The 13,710-nt window shown below is 39.0% G+C and overlaps 1 protein-coding gene across 4 annotated transcripts in view; it reads right to left on the bottom strand.

The window, feature by feature from the left end:
- Positions 1-5,469: 5,469 nt before the first annotated feature.
- The window catches only part of rab28 (RAB28, member RAS oncogene family), a 46,363-nt gene continuing 38,122 nt past the window's right edge, over positions 5,470-13,710 (bottom strand). For 3 of the 4 annotated variants that reach the window (XM_066642452.1, XM_066642456.1, XM_066642454.1), the window contains exons 6-8: positions 10,082-10,185; positions 9,439-9,516; positions 5,470-8,021 (exon numbers count right to left, since the gene is read on the bottom strand). In XM_066642452.1, coding sequence (XP_066498549.1) covers positions 7,929-8,021; positions 9,439-9,516; positions 10,082-10,185 — 275 coding nt within the window. In that variant the 3' untranslated portion in view covers positions 5,470-7,928. Of the gene's footprint in view, positions 8,022-8,634; positions 8,735-9,438; positions 9,517-10,081; positions 10,186-13,710 lie in introns of all 4 variants that reach the window. The other variant, XM_066642453.1, reaches the window with a different exon arrangement.

Here is a 13,710-nt window from a genome sequence, read left to right as displayed (position 1 = left end):
GATAATTTTAGGAAGCTAAAAAAAATGAAATAATACTCCAGAATAGAGAGATCAGAGAAAGCCAGAGAACAGAACAAAGAGAGCAGTGAAAATACTGGAAAATGTTGTTGTTGTTGTTTTTAATGTAAACAACAGCTAAAATTATTGAGAATATATTCCCTATATTTCAATATATTATTTACGATATAGGTGCCATTCGCCACAATGAAGCAATTAAAGTAACTGAATGAATGAATGAATGAATGAAGACCTGTCTCGATGTTTCCTGCTGGGTCTGGGAATCAAACTTTTGGTCCTACGCTGGCTTCTATAACCTTTAAGCCATGGCTACTCCAAAAAGAAGATCTGCAAATCAAACAGTCAAACTGCTTATTGAAAGCAGAAAGTGGAACCCATTTTTCAAGCAACACTAGGTTGTATTTTACCTTAAAATTCGTGCTTCAAAATCATTCTGATGATCCACTGAGCTGTAATAGAGAGATAATAGGCTCTGTCGTTGTTACTCTGGGCTCAGCACTGCAGAAACTGCACTATGTAACTTTTGGAGGAGGGTAGATGTCGTCCTGCCCCCTTAATATCAGGGTAGTACTGTAAAAATTAATTACACTCTGCAAATGTAGGGGGAGCCCAGGATTGGAAACTCAAGATCTAACAACGTAGTTTTGGTTTAAGACTGAACTTTGAAAGAGGGCAAATATTTATTTGAAAAAGTTTCATCAGCAGTTAAAACAGGAGTTTTTAACAAAGACCAAGGTAAAAATAAAGGCACACAATATTCTGTGCAAATCTTGCTATTGATTTCCTATTAAAATTTTAACCTAAATATAATTTCCGCTAGTGGTTTCTGACACCAAAAATTAATAAGCTGTATCTAATGGTTGTTTTAAGTGGAAATCAAATAACTTAAGGGTGGTCTAAAGCAGTATTTAACCCTTCTTATACAATTTCCAGTTTTGGTTGTCTCAGATGTGCTTATATCAATAAAGAACCAGTCGCTCCTTGAAAAATTCCAAAAGCAAAGCCCAGTAAGCTGTATAATCCCCATCAGACATACAGATGGACTCGGAATAATGTTTTACAAATCCCCCACGGCCAGTTCCACTGTAACAGCTGAGAGGTCCGACTGGATCAGGACGTCTCGCCTGACCACCCAACAGCCTGCATTTATTTACACTTGACTTTAACAATCTCCTCATCTCTGGTGCACAGACGGCCTATTGTCCACATTTAAGAGCCAGTGCTCTACAATGTCTCCCTCTGTGCTTCGTGCATGATGTGGGCTTGTGCGGAAGACCCTAAAACCGCTTGGCATACAGAGGTCACAGAGGTCCGGTTACAGATCAGCGCCGCTGAAGCTAACACGCTCGGCACCCTCGCAGTTAAAGTCACTGTTAATGTCTGACATCACTCTGAAAACACTCGTAAAACAGACACACACACACTCCAAACACGCCTCTTCCACAATGAGCACTTATTCTCCACTTTGTCTGTCGCACAGCCGGCTCACTTTAACCAACTTACTCATCGGAGACCATTTTCAACTCCCTAATAAAACGTAATTGAAGCTCATTACCAGCTAATTGTGGCCTTTTCTGGAGTTTAAGGTGTTCGGAGCAACTTCAGCTCTGTCAGGACTGTCTCCTTGACTTCGGGCCTTGGGTTTAAGCCATGAAAAGAACTCGCAGATCCTACTCACCACAATTAACTGATCTCTAGTCATGTTTAAACAGCCTTTACACACAAAAAATAAATAAAGTGACCTGATACTGATAGCAAGGAGATGGCGGACCACTGTTGGCCCACTGAGGGCAAAGTTGGAGGTCCACTAGTGTTTCTGGGCAGACCACTGGTGATTAAACAGAAGTTTAGACAAAATGCCACATTTTAGCACTTTTCCATTCACAGTCCAATTTACATTTTTTCCCCTTCATTGTTTTTTTTTTTTTTTTTTTGTTATTCTTTATAAATAAGATTAGTAAATAATTTTAATTCAAGACCAGTGTCAACATTTTTAGAATAATCATTTAATATCAGACTTATACTCATTATTATATCTCTCATAGTTGTTAGTAATATTTGTATTAGTTTGTTTTCCAGAATAAAAGTCTCTGTAAATTTAAAATCTGTTTAAGGAGATTATAAATTTGTTATATCCTGTACACATACAGTAATCTGAGTGGTCTGATGGTTGACTAGCAGTGATCTAAAGTCAGTGGTGTGCCAGCCTTTTTATGAAAGTGGACTGATATATGCTCACTGTCTGGGAAGATTTCTCATCAGTAGCCCACAGTGCTGCATGTTTTAAAGTCTTGCCATTTCATAAATAAAAATAGCTTTTAAATATAGGATGTACCTCTGTAGCTATTTCAAGGTCATTTTTAATCATTTACTAACAGGAAGTTAGTATTAACTGAGTGTGTTTCACTTCTATTTGTGTTTATCTTCATTTTAAAGTCTAATACAACCTAACTGAAGCTCCTGACCAGCTAACTGTTGTCTTTTCTGGAGTTTAAGGTGTTCGGTGCAGCTTTAGCACAGTCAGAATAGTTTCCTTGACTGCTCTGGATTTAAGGCATGGACAACTCGCAGAACCTACTGACCACAATTAACTTATCATGTTTAAACAGGCCGTACACACACCAGCCGGCTGTACGTGTCACAAAAATAAATGAGGTGCCTGAGTTTCACACACATTTGGAAAGTACTCTTAGCTTTAGCCCACACAGCTAAGACTGAGATAGATTAAGTAAAACTGCACTTAATAATAAAATGAATACATGGGAGTGCTATATTAAAAGCAATCTAAGTAATGTATTAGCTATTAGCCTGCAGTAACACCATTGTAATTGGGAACCCATTGTTTTTGAGTGTGATTAATCAATTGATTAAGGACTGGTTTTGAAAGGTGATTTTCACCCTCTCTTCACCCTTTTCTTCCCAGCAGAACCTCACAGCTAAAGCTAACTGACACTGAGCAAATTAGCCTCGCCATCACTCAGGAGACAAATTCATCAGGACTCAAATCCCTGCGCCCTTCTGTCAGGCCTTCAGCCGCTTTTCCGCTCCATTTTCCGATACATATTATTCTTTCCTTCTGGTTTTTTTTTTTGAGCCGGAGGGTAAAGTGATGTGCTGGTGTTTTCTTAAGCGGGAAAATGAAATAAAAATAAAACACCTGTCCAAACACCAGCCAGAGTGCCCTGTCACTAATGGTGACAGCTGCCCTCCCCCCACAACCATTTCTTTCTTTTTTCTTTTCTTCTTATTTTTTTTTAAATGACAGTGACAAGGAAGCGGATACACTTCCTTGAGTTTGAGGAGCAGTTTCGTGTGTCTGTTTAAACAACAGAAACAAGCACATCAACAGTAGCACAATGTAGGACAATAGAATTACTCACTGTTCTTCACATTGTGTGAAAATTTAATGATGAGACCAAAAGAAATGCTCCAAATGTAGCTCAAACAAAATATATTTACATTGACTTTCAGTGAAAGTGAAAGCAATTTTCATATATTTTTGTCAATATATTCTAGATATGGAGCAATGCATTTGTCTGATTTCTAACAAAGACAAGCCATTATATTAGTACTTAAATAGTTAAAACTAATATGGACAAATGAGTATTGACTTCAATGCCAAATGTCATGAAGTATTGTTTTGCTATTATTATTATTATTATTATTATTAGTAGTAGTAGTAGTAGTAGTAGTAGTAGTAGTAGTAGTAGTAGTAGTAGTAGTAGTAGTAGTAGTAGTAGTAGTAGTTTTTAAATAGAATGTGTTAAGGTGGGGTGGCACAGTGGCACATAGGTAGTGTCACAGTCAACAGCTCCAGGGCCCTGAGGTTGTGGGTTCAAACCCTGCTCCAGGTGACTGTCTTTGAGGAATTTGGTGTGTTATCTGTGTGTGTTTCCTCCCACAGTTCAAAAACACACGTTGATAGTTGGATTGGTGACTCAAAATTGCCAATAGGTATGAGTGAATGTGTGAGCGTGTGTCACCCTGCGAAGGACTGGCACCCCCCCTGCCCAAATAAATTTGAAAAAACCACCAAATTATTAGTGAACAAACATCAAACACATCAGTTTTCTGAACAAGGGTTCAGAGCTCCTCTAAGAGAAGGTGAAAGTTGAAATGGCTTTTCCCTTATGTGTAGTTTATGAGTAAGGCTACTCTCTGTGTGAAAAATGCCCTGGCAGGACTGAAATTAGAGATCCCTGGGGTGTCCTCCGTCTTCAGATGCATTGTCACACCTGTGGATGAAAAATAGCACGTTGGCCATGTTTCAGGACACTTCGTACACCTGCTTTAACTGATACCGCTCCCATTGTTCACCTCTCCATCACAGTGTGTGGTTTCACATCATCCCAGACTCTTTAATCTGCCTCGCCTAGACACAGAAAAGAGGATCATACAATAAGATATATATTCAGTAATCAGTCATAACTGTAAAATTATTATACCAGCTCCCCTTACCACATGTAGGAGCACTTTGTAGTTCTACAATTTCAGATGATTGTCTTTCTCTTGCTCTACATAATGTTATCCTCGCTTGACCATGTATTTTGATGGTCAGGACTCCCACAGAGCAGGTATAAGAGTGGATCAGACACAGCAGTGCTACTTAAAGCCCTCAGTATTACTGCTGGACAGAGAATAGCCCACCAACCAGAAACATCCAGCCAGCAGCATCAGTGAGTGGGCACTAGATTTAAAAGGGGAATAGTGTATGCTAATGGAGTATGCAGAGCAACAGGCAGACTAGAGTGTGTCATTGTAGAACTACAAAAGTGCTCCTGTATTGGAAGTGTAGTTGATTAAATGAATAAACAAGGAAATTATTTTAATATTATGGCTCAGTGCTTTAATAGTGCAGTTCGTATAAAATATACAAAAGATAAAATCTAGAAAAAATAATCATTCAATATTCTTTGGTCTAATGCCATCAAATCCTCATAGAAAAAGTGAATTAATGTAAGAACATGCAAGGGTCTTGGAAAAATCATTTCTTAGTGTTTTCTTATCTACAACGCACTCTTCAAGCTACCATTACTCATAAAAATGGGGAAACTGAGGTGTTTTTAAAGAATGTAATTATTTTGTTTCCATTTTTATCAGCATTGACTTCATTTCACCCCATCAGTTTAACTCATCCTCGTTTAATCTTTGTTGCCAACTACTTTTTAGGTCTACATCTGGAGTATGAAACAGGAGGCTGATGAGGCAAACAGCCCATGAGAGCAGAACAGAAAGGATTTCAAGCATAACTACTTACCCAGATCGCATTACACTCAATTACAGCCATTCTGCTTTAAATATATTCTTATTGGACAATTTCCTTGCCCACATGACTATTATCTCCCACAGTAATAATATAACCTTGGATTGGGAAAACGTATGAATCACATTTCCAAAAGGATAAAAATAATAAACACCGCAATGTGTTGTAATATTTTAATAATGCTTACAAAACAACACATTTCTTTTTATTCCTAAATATACAGAGTATACAACATCCTGATTCACTAGAACAAGTAAAGCTCTGCTTTATAGGGCGTAGTGTTTAAATATACATTTTCCAGAGGACATTTGACAAAATGTGTTCCACGAGTTCTTCACATTAGAATGAATGAATAAATGAATGAAAACACTCGCACAATTAACACAAAAAAGCAACTTTCCCAAGACAAATGAACCCCATTTGTCAATTGCACATGTCACAGTTGAGGCAAAGACTCAAAAGTCTCCTACAGAAGAGTGTCTTCACTTTATTGGTCCAGAAAAAGACATCATTATAATAATATATAGCATGAAGTGGCTTATGCAATTTAAAATGGCAGCAGAGGGGGAAAAATAAAAACCCTTTCGCACAATCGATGCTTAATAAATCTGACGGTACGGTAAAGATTTACAAAACAGAGAGAGCAAGCAAAAACACTGTGTAAAATAAAAGTCCATGGTTGCGGGACATTATGCAGTTTGTAAGGAGCCATTGTAGATTAATAGACACTGTCACGATCAAAATTATTCAGTTGTGGACATGGCTTGTGGACGTCTGGTTTGCCTCTTAGCGTCCACAGTAGTTATTATGTGCTTAAAGTAGCTTTTCTGAGTGAACTGGAGTATTTTCTCTACACAGCCCATTAAAGATGTGCACAAAACAGAGTTTGAGCATTGCGGAGTGGCACATTTTTTGCAGCTCTTTTCACTCACTCCAACATCACTCCAAAACCTACGTAAACACTCTCTAAAGTGACCACATTTCCGCACGTTTTAATTCACAACAGCATATTTTATTTTGGAATTATTTCCATGTTAAACATGAATTGTGTAATACAATTTGCAAATCAAAGTAGCATATTTAGGTAAGTTCTCTGTAGAGGACACCAACAAGACCTGTAATGTGCCCAGAGATGATGCATCAGACTGTAATCTCCCTCTGCATGACATACTGCACTGTGCAGAAGTATTAGGCACCTAAGATGATTTTTATTATTTAAAATAATTCGTCTTCTCATTAAGCATGGTGTTTGTATATAATAATATAATAATAAGTAAAGAATAATATCTAGTTACAGTAAACACAAAAACATAAATGTTTGTAAAATGTAAAAGGATTTAGTAGTGGATGTGTTGTGAGCGTGTGTGAAGGACAAAGTTTGTTTCCAGATGTTCTCCTTGATCGTATGGATTTGTTAAATCAACAGCACACTTGATTTAACATAATGAAGTATGTTTAACCACTAATAGGGACTGGATGGCAACCACAAATAATACTGGACTCTCACAAAGAGATATGTGGAAAGGGTTAAACAACACATTCTGGAATAATGGGGGTGGGCTTTATTTTATTTTATTAGGTTCCTAAAACTTTTGCACAGTACTTTATGTGTTTTTTGTTCAGTTTGTGCTGCTAAATCGTTCCCAACATCCACCATCTGGGGCATGAAATGTCCACCTCACTCATGAGGTGAAATGTACCTTGTCTTGTCCTTGAGTCAAAAAGAAGTGATACGGAGCACGCCTGAAGGGTGGAATATCGAAAACCCAGAGCCAGGTTTTGAGTGACGAGCGCAAGTTTCTATTGCTAAACTCCACTCGCATCCACATACAGCAGTATATGCCACAGCCAGAAATTGGATTTGAAGTGAGAGTCACTCGGATTGAGTAGAGATTAGTTCAGTTAGGTCTAGATTTAGCTCCACATTGATATTTCATTTTCATCATCATCATTGACATGACAGGAATTTATTTTTGGCCCACGTTCCTTGAGAAATGCTTGAAGATAACAAAACAAAACAAACAAAATAAAAAACTTTACATATGAAAATGTATGGTTGGCGCCGCTGTGCTCTTCTCACAAAAGATAAATTAACACTATGTCCTGAAAATCTGAGTCTCTAAATAACCAAGAAAAAAAAGAGAGAAAGAGAGAAAGTGAGAATAAAATAAACAGAAAAAAGAGTCTGTAAACGAGTAGTGAGGTTCTGCTTGGAGTTCACAGCACCAGCCCCTTCACTTTCCCTCATCTGCCTTCCCTCTGTTCTTCTCTACTCATATCACAGTCATTATTGAAAGGTAATAATGATAAACTATCCGTTTCTCTCTTGTGTGTTGTAAACACTAGGACTACATTGATGCCCTCCTCAAAATCCTAACAACAGAGGAGTGGATGCAGGAATGGCCCAAAAGGAAGTGTCTTTTCTGTGCATGCTCTGTGTCAGCACAAATACAACACTGCTTCAGAACTCGGTGAAACCAATGAGAAGACACACACATCACACTTTCTACAAGAGTAAAGAAGTGTGTGTATGTGGCCTGCGCTCTCTCAGCCTCTTGCTAAACCTTTCAGAGAGATCTAGAGGAAAAGAGTTAAGAAAAAAAGAGAGAAAACAGGAGGTGAGGGATTGGGAGCCAGTGTTTGTTGATCACTGGAGGACACACATAGAGCTTCGTGGAGGGTTGACTGTCCGGGCCACAGACTCCTGGCTGTAGTTCACAATGTCCGCCTTCACGACCCGCTACACACACAGGCAAACATGGAACAAGGAGAGAATGCATCAAATTTGCCATCACTCTCAAAACTCTCTTAATTCATATCTAAAATCATACTGATTTATCCTTGTCCTATATCTAAGACACTCAGCTAAATAATACATTGCTCAGTGATTTAACACAAGTGCAGATACAATTACAAAGCAGTGAACACTACAGCTGAAATCTACACACACACACACACACAAATCCACACATATGGCACTTTTCCAATGCATTATTTGACTCTACTATGCTTTTCTGCTTCTCCATCTGGCAAATCTTTCCTGGTCCTGGAACCGTGTTCTTTTTTAGTCCCTGTTCTCTCGTGGTTCAGAGCGAGCCAAACAGGGACTAAACAGTGGCATGTAAACGTTGCACAGTGCTGATTGTCCAGAGAGTGTCGTCACTACACCACGCAATGCAGATGTCCAGCACAAACTTTTTGATTGTGACAAATTTTTGAGATTTGACCAGCTACATGTCGAGGACGAGAGGCACTATAGTGGAAAACTAACCAGGGACCAGTTCCAAAAAGCGAGCAGAGCTGAGAAGATTCAGTTCCATGCAGTGGAAAAGCACCAGTGCACACACACATACTGTTATGTTATTGAACAGAGCATATCTTGCTCTGATTGGCGTCTTGAGAAATTGGTCCCTCATCCTGAGGATAGTCCACCAACTCAGCTCGAACAATCCGCTACAGATAAGCATGCAAAAACACACACATACAGACATACAAGTATAAAGACAGAAACATTATAGAAAAATGGAAAGACAAAGAGAAAAGCAGAGAAAACATGCAAAAACAAAATGTTGGTAGATGAGAATGGAAAATTTTTATGGTTAAAGCCGCACAAGGAAAGATTTGGACTCCAAAAGCTACATAGTGCAGTTTCTACAGCGCTAATCCCAGAGTAGCAACAACTGAGACATTATTCACCCTATTACAGCTGAGTAATCACAATAATATCGAAGCTGTAATTTTAAAATATAAATACTACCTAGTGTTGCTTTAAATATGAGAGTGACCTATGTGTGTAAAGAGACGAGTGTTGGTTCACAAAACTAAAATGCCACATTTTGGCCTCACATTAATCTTAATCTTTCTCTCTCACACACACACACACATACACACACACACACACTTTCAGGATGATAGAGTGGGCTCCTCTGCTCCCTCTCTCTGTTCAGAGGTCTTGGCCTCATGTTAAACCCTCAAAACCTGACAAATGTTAATGAGAGTTCACCTCTCTCTCTCACACACACACACACACACACACACACACACACATCTGCTAAGCTTTTAGATAAGATTACTACATCAGATTCCTCTCAGTATCCTGGCAGAATGAGTTCAATGCACACACACAAACACACACACTCCACACAGTTTACACTCACCTGTGACTGTTCGATTTCTGCTTTATTTAGCTTGATTCCCAAAATTTCTGCTGCCAATCTTTGGAAACATAGTAAAACCTGCAAAACACAGACAGGATATTATTAAATATTTTAAATTATTATTATTATTATTATTATTATTATTATTATAAGGTTATAGATCAACAGAAATTTTCTAAAATTACTTAATATACCATAAGACATAATATGGATAATATACGAAATAGAGAATGGAAATGAATAACAAAATCTAATAGAATAATAATAAAATTGAAATAATCAGAGGCAATAAATAAAATATAGCACAGTATGGACATTTCTAACAAAACTATTTTTAATAAACAATAAAATAAATAATAGTAACTAATACATAAAAAACACCACTAATCATTTTTCCTCTATATTTTACATGAAAAATAGTTGTCAATTTAATAGAGAGATTTATTATTCATGTGCAATCATACACGTGATTAAGAGTGGGGCTGATGGAAGGTGTAGGAGAGAAAAAATAGAGGAAGAAAGAGAAGCTTCAAACGCATCTGTCTTTGTGCAAGCGTGTACACATATTTAGACTGTGAAGATGTGTGTGTGTGTGTGTGTGTGTGTGTGTGTGTGTGTGTGTGTGGGTGTGTGTGTTACTAACCGAGTCTCCTGTCTTGGCTGATACAAACTGGCTGAGGAGGCCGTTCTCTTGGCACAGGCGCTGGTGCTTATCCACCTTTACTGTCCGCATGTGCTCCAGATCAACTGCACAAAGGAATAAATGCAAATTACAGGTGCACATAAAGGTTCCAATTCTGTGTGTGAGAGTTAACTGTGTTAATTATTATCAGTATTATTATTCTGTGTTATTAAAGGTTGGCACATGGGCGCAACAGGTAGTGGTCCTGTCACACATCTCCAGGGACCTGGAGGATATGCGTTCGAGCCCCGCTCCGGGTGACTATGAGGAGTTTGGTGTGTTCTCCCCGTGTCTGCATAGGTTTCCTCCGGGTGCTCCGGTTTCCTCCCACAGTCCAAAAACACACAGTGGTAGGTGGAATGACTACTTAAAGTGTCCATAGGTGTGAGTATGTGTGTGAGTTTGTGTCGCCCTGTGAAGGACTGACTCGCCCTCCAGAATGCGTTCCGACCTTGCACCCAGTGATTCCGGGTAGGCTCTGGACCCGACTTCACCCTGAACTGGATAAGCGCTTACAGACAATGAATGTTTAATTTAATTACTACATTTTTTTCTACTTTATGTTAATCATAACAAATTAAATGTAATTACTACATATTATTACTACCTGTTTTTAATAATGGTATCTTTTTTAATCGCTTTGGCAAAAATTGACAAATTGGCGCAGCAGGTAGTGTCGCAGTCACACAGCTCCAGGGACCTGGAGGTTGTGGGTTCGATTCCCGCTCCGGGTGACTGTCTGTGAGGAGTTGGTGTGTTCTCCCCGTGTCTGCATGGGTTTCCTCCGGGTGCTCCGGTTTCCTTCCACAGTCCAAAAACACACGATTGGCGACTCAAAATTGTCAGTTGGTGTGAATGTGAGTGTGTGTTGCCCTGTGAAGGACTGGCGCCCCCTCCAGGGTGTGTTCCCGCCTTGCGCCCAGTGATTCTGTGTAGGCTCTGGACCAACCGCGACCCTGAATTGGATAAGCGGTTACAGATAATGAAAGAATGTATTCAGAGGTTTTGATAAGTTTTGTGTGGTAATGTAGTTGTTTCAATACTTGTAAACTGTTAACTAAACACGTTTTAATGTAAAAAGTGTTGGTAAATATGCACTATAGGTACTATATGAGCAACAAAACTCATTCAGTTTGATCTTTTGGTCAATCAGGTGCACAATACTGTCTTGGCAATTTCTTTCCCTGTGTGCTCCAGTCAAAATATTGTATGAGTCCAAGATTAAACCACTGCAAACTCCTCAATCATTCTGTGAATCGAGTCTACCAACAAGACGAAAGAGTCTCCAAAGCAAATCACAGGTCATTTGCAAAAATCCGAAATATATCAAAGTCCTGAAATGCAAGAAACCTCACACAAATCAAACAATAATGAGCTCAACAAAATGTATAAATGATGCCACTATGAGAACTTGAAAAAAGTGTATGGTTGAAACAGGAGAAAACATGCACCCGTCAGCAATTTCCAAAAGCAATTTCCAGAGGTTTCTATAGTAGAACAGCAACAAGGGAGCTGCTGATTGAACTCTACCATTGCAAGTACATGCATGAGCAGGCAATATGCAGCAAAAGGAGCAGCTACAAGAGCTGTTACAGATGTAGTTTAAACCTAAGGAGGCACATTAAACATCATTATGTAATTGTAAAAACTACCGCTAACATAATTAAAGCTGAACTCCAGATTTAAAGTATTTAAATTAGACTATTTATCCTACCACTACAATTTTACTGGTTTGAGTATAAAACAGAGCAAAAATAACTGTAGTGTGGCATTTTTGGACTTTGAATACTCTTCGTTATGGTACAACAATTAGACCTGCAGGAAAAACTGTAACTGTAACTAGCTAAGAGTCCATCACATCACAGTCTTAATACTGGAGGAAAGATAAATGCTCCTACAGTGTGTGGGCCACTGAGAGAGAGAGAGTCATATACAGGCCTTGAGGATATAGCTACCGTTACAATATTATCCTATAGAACACTTTTTCTTTGCCTAGGGCAACATATACCCACACATACCCATACTCACTGAACTCCCTCTGACCCTGCTGATGACACCTGTGCAACTGTGTGTGTGTGTGTGTGTGTGTGTGTGTGTGTGTGTGTGAGCAAGCGCACCAGGAATAAATTAAATTGTGAATTCCAAAACTTGTTTAAAACTCTCACATTGTGAGAACTCATCCTCCTTGTGAGGACCACCAGCTCGTCCCCAACATGTAATCATTACATTTTAAAATTAAAACATTTTTGGTTAAAGTTAAGGTTAAAGTTACGTTACTAGCATTTATGAAAGAAGTTAAAATCAATGTTCCTGACTTTACATTAGATGGAAAAAATCTGTCACTGGAAAAAAATTGCATTGGAAGTCTGTAAAACAAAGATTTAATACAAATGTAAAAAAAAGTAATTTTTCCAAAGTTTTCACACAGAGTAAAGGACAGTGGCTAGAAGGCGTGTACATGGCTGGAGCAGGGGTGGAGTTTGTAGCTTGAAATCCAGCGGGAAATGAGGCATTATACAACTGGAAGGAAATATGGACTGTCGAAACCAGACAAAAACTGACAGACCAGAATATACAGACTGCCGCACAACGAAGTAAATCTTTATATTCTGCCACTCTGGCGTACTACAGAACTGGGAAAGAGTACACAGCCTTGATGCGCCTTTCTTCCATTTTGAATTTTCATCTGTCATTGGTTTGTGCCGTTTTTGGTTGAGGTGCCTCCATGAGTTAATTGCAGCAAAAGTTAAAAATGGCTTGAAATGACCCAACGCAGGGTCCTAAATGAAATACATTTGAGTAATCAGTTTCTGACGCTCCGTTGGCTTCTAGTGTGTAGGCACTCTTACCTGTGCATGCCACATTAACACACTTTCGACAGCGAGAGACCAACAATACTCTGCCTCACTGTAAGCCATGAAACCCACCACTGTGATGTCACCACAGGGTCATCCCCAGGTCAGCACATAAGGGTCAGGTAGGGGTCACTGAGCTGAAAGTAAAGATTATCTTTCTCTCTCTTATTTTATGGGCTTTGTGTCATTGATGGACACACCCAGCGTCCACTATAGCTCTGTACCCGAGTGTGTCTGTGTGTAAAGGTATAGGTACAGCGAGGTATTGCATTTCCTATAGCTTCCCTCAAGACTTCCGTTTCTATTCAAGCTTTCAATTTACTATCCTATCACATGCTTTCAGCCCCTTGTAGAAATGAGAGATAGAGAGATAGAGAGAGAGAGAGAGAGAGAAAGCATTCAGTGACACACCAACAACAGACTTAAAAAAGACTGAAAATTTACTTTCATACACACACACACACACACACACACACACACACAAATACACACATACACACACACACACACAAATACCTCCCCCGCACAGATGTAACACAAAATACTGCTGCATTCCCTGGCACACACACTAACTCCCTGTCTCAAAGTGTATAAACAGGTAAAAGTGAGTGTGTACATGTAATTAATGATGGCCTGGAGCAGAGGAGGCTCTCTGGCTGCTACCATCACTAAACACAGCTAATCCTCTAGATCCATTAGATCCTCAACACTTCTACATGCTTATCAATCAACTTT

The sequence above is a fragment of the Hoplias malabaricus genome, chromosome 13 (genome assembly GCF_029633855.1).
Source record: "Hoplias malabaricus isolate fHopMal1 chromosome 13, fHopMal1.hap1, whole genome shotgun sequence".
In the NCBI taxonomy this organism is placed as follows: domain Eukaryota; kingdom Metazoa; phylum Chordata; class Actinopteri; order Characiformes; family Erythrinidae; genus Hoplias; species Hoplias malabaricus.
The sequence above is the reverse complement of the archived record's forward strand: the minus strand, read 5'-3'. Positions and strand labels throughout refer to the sequence as shown.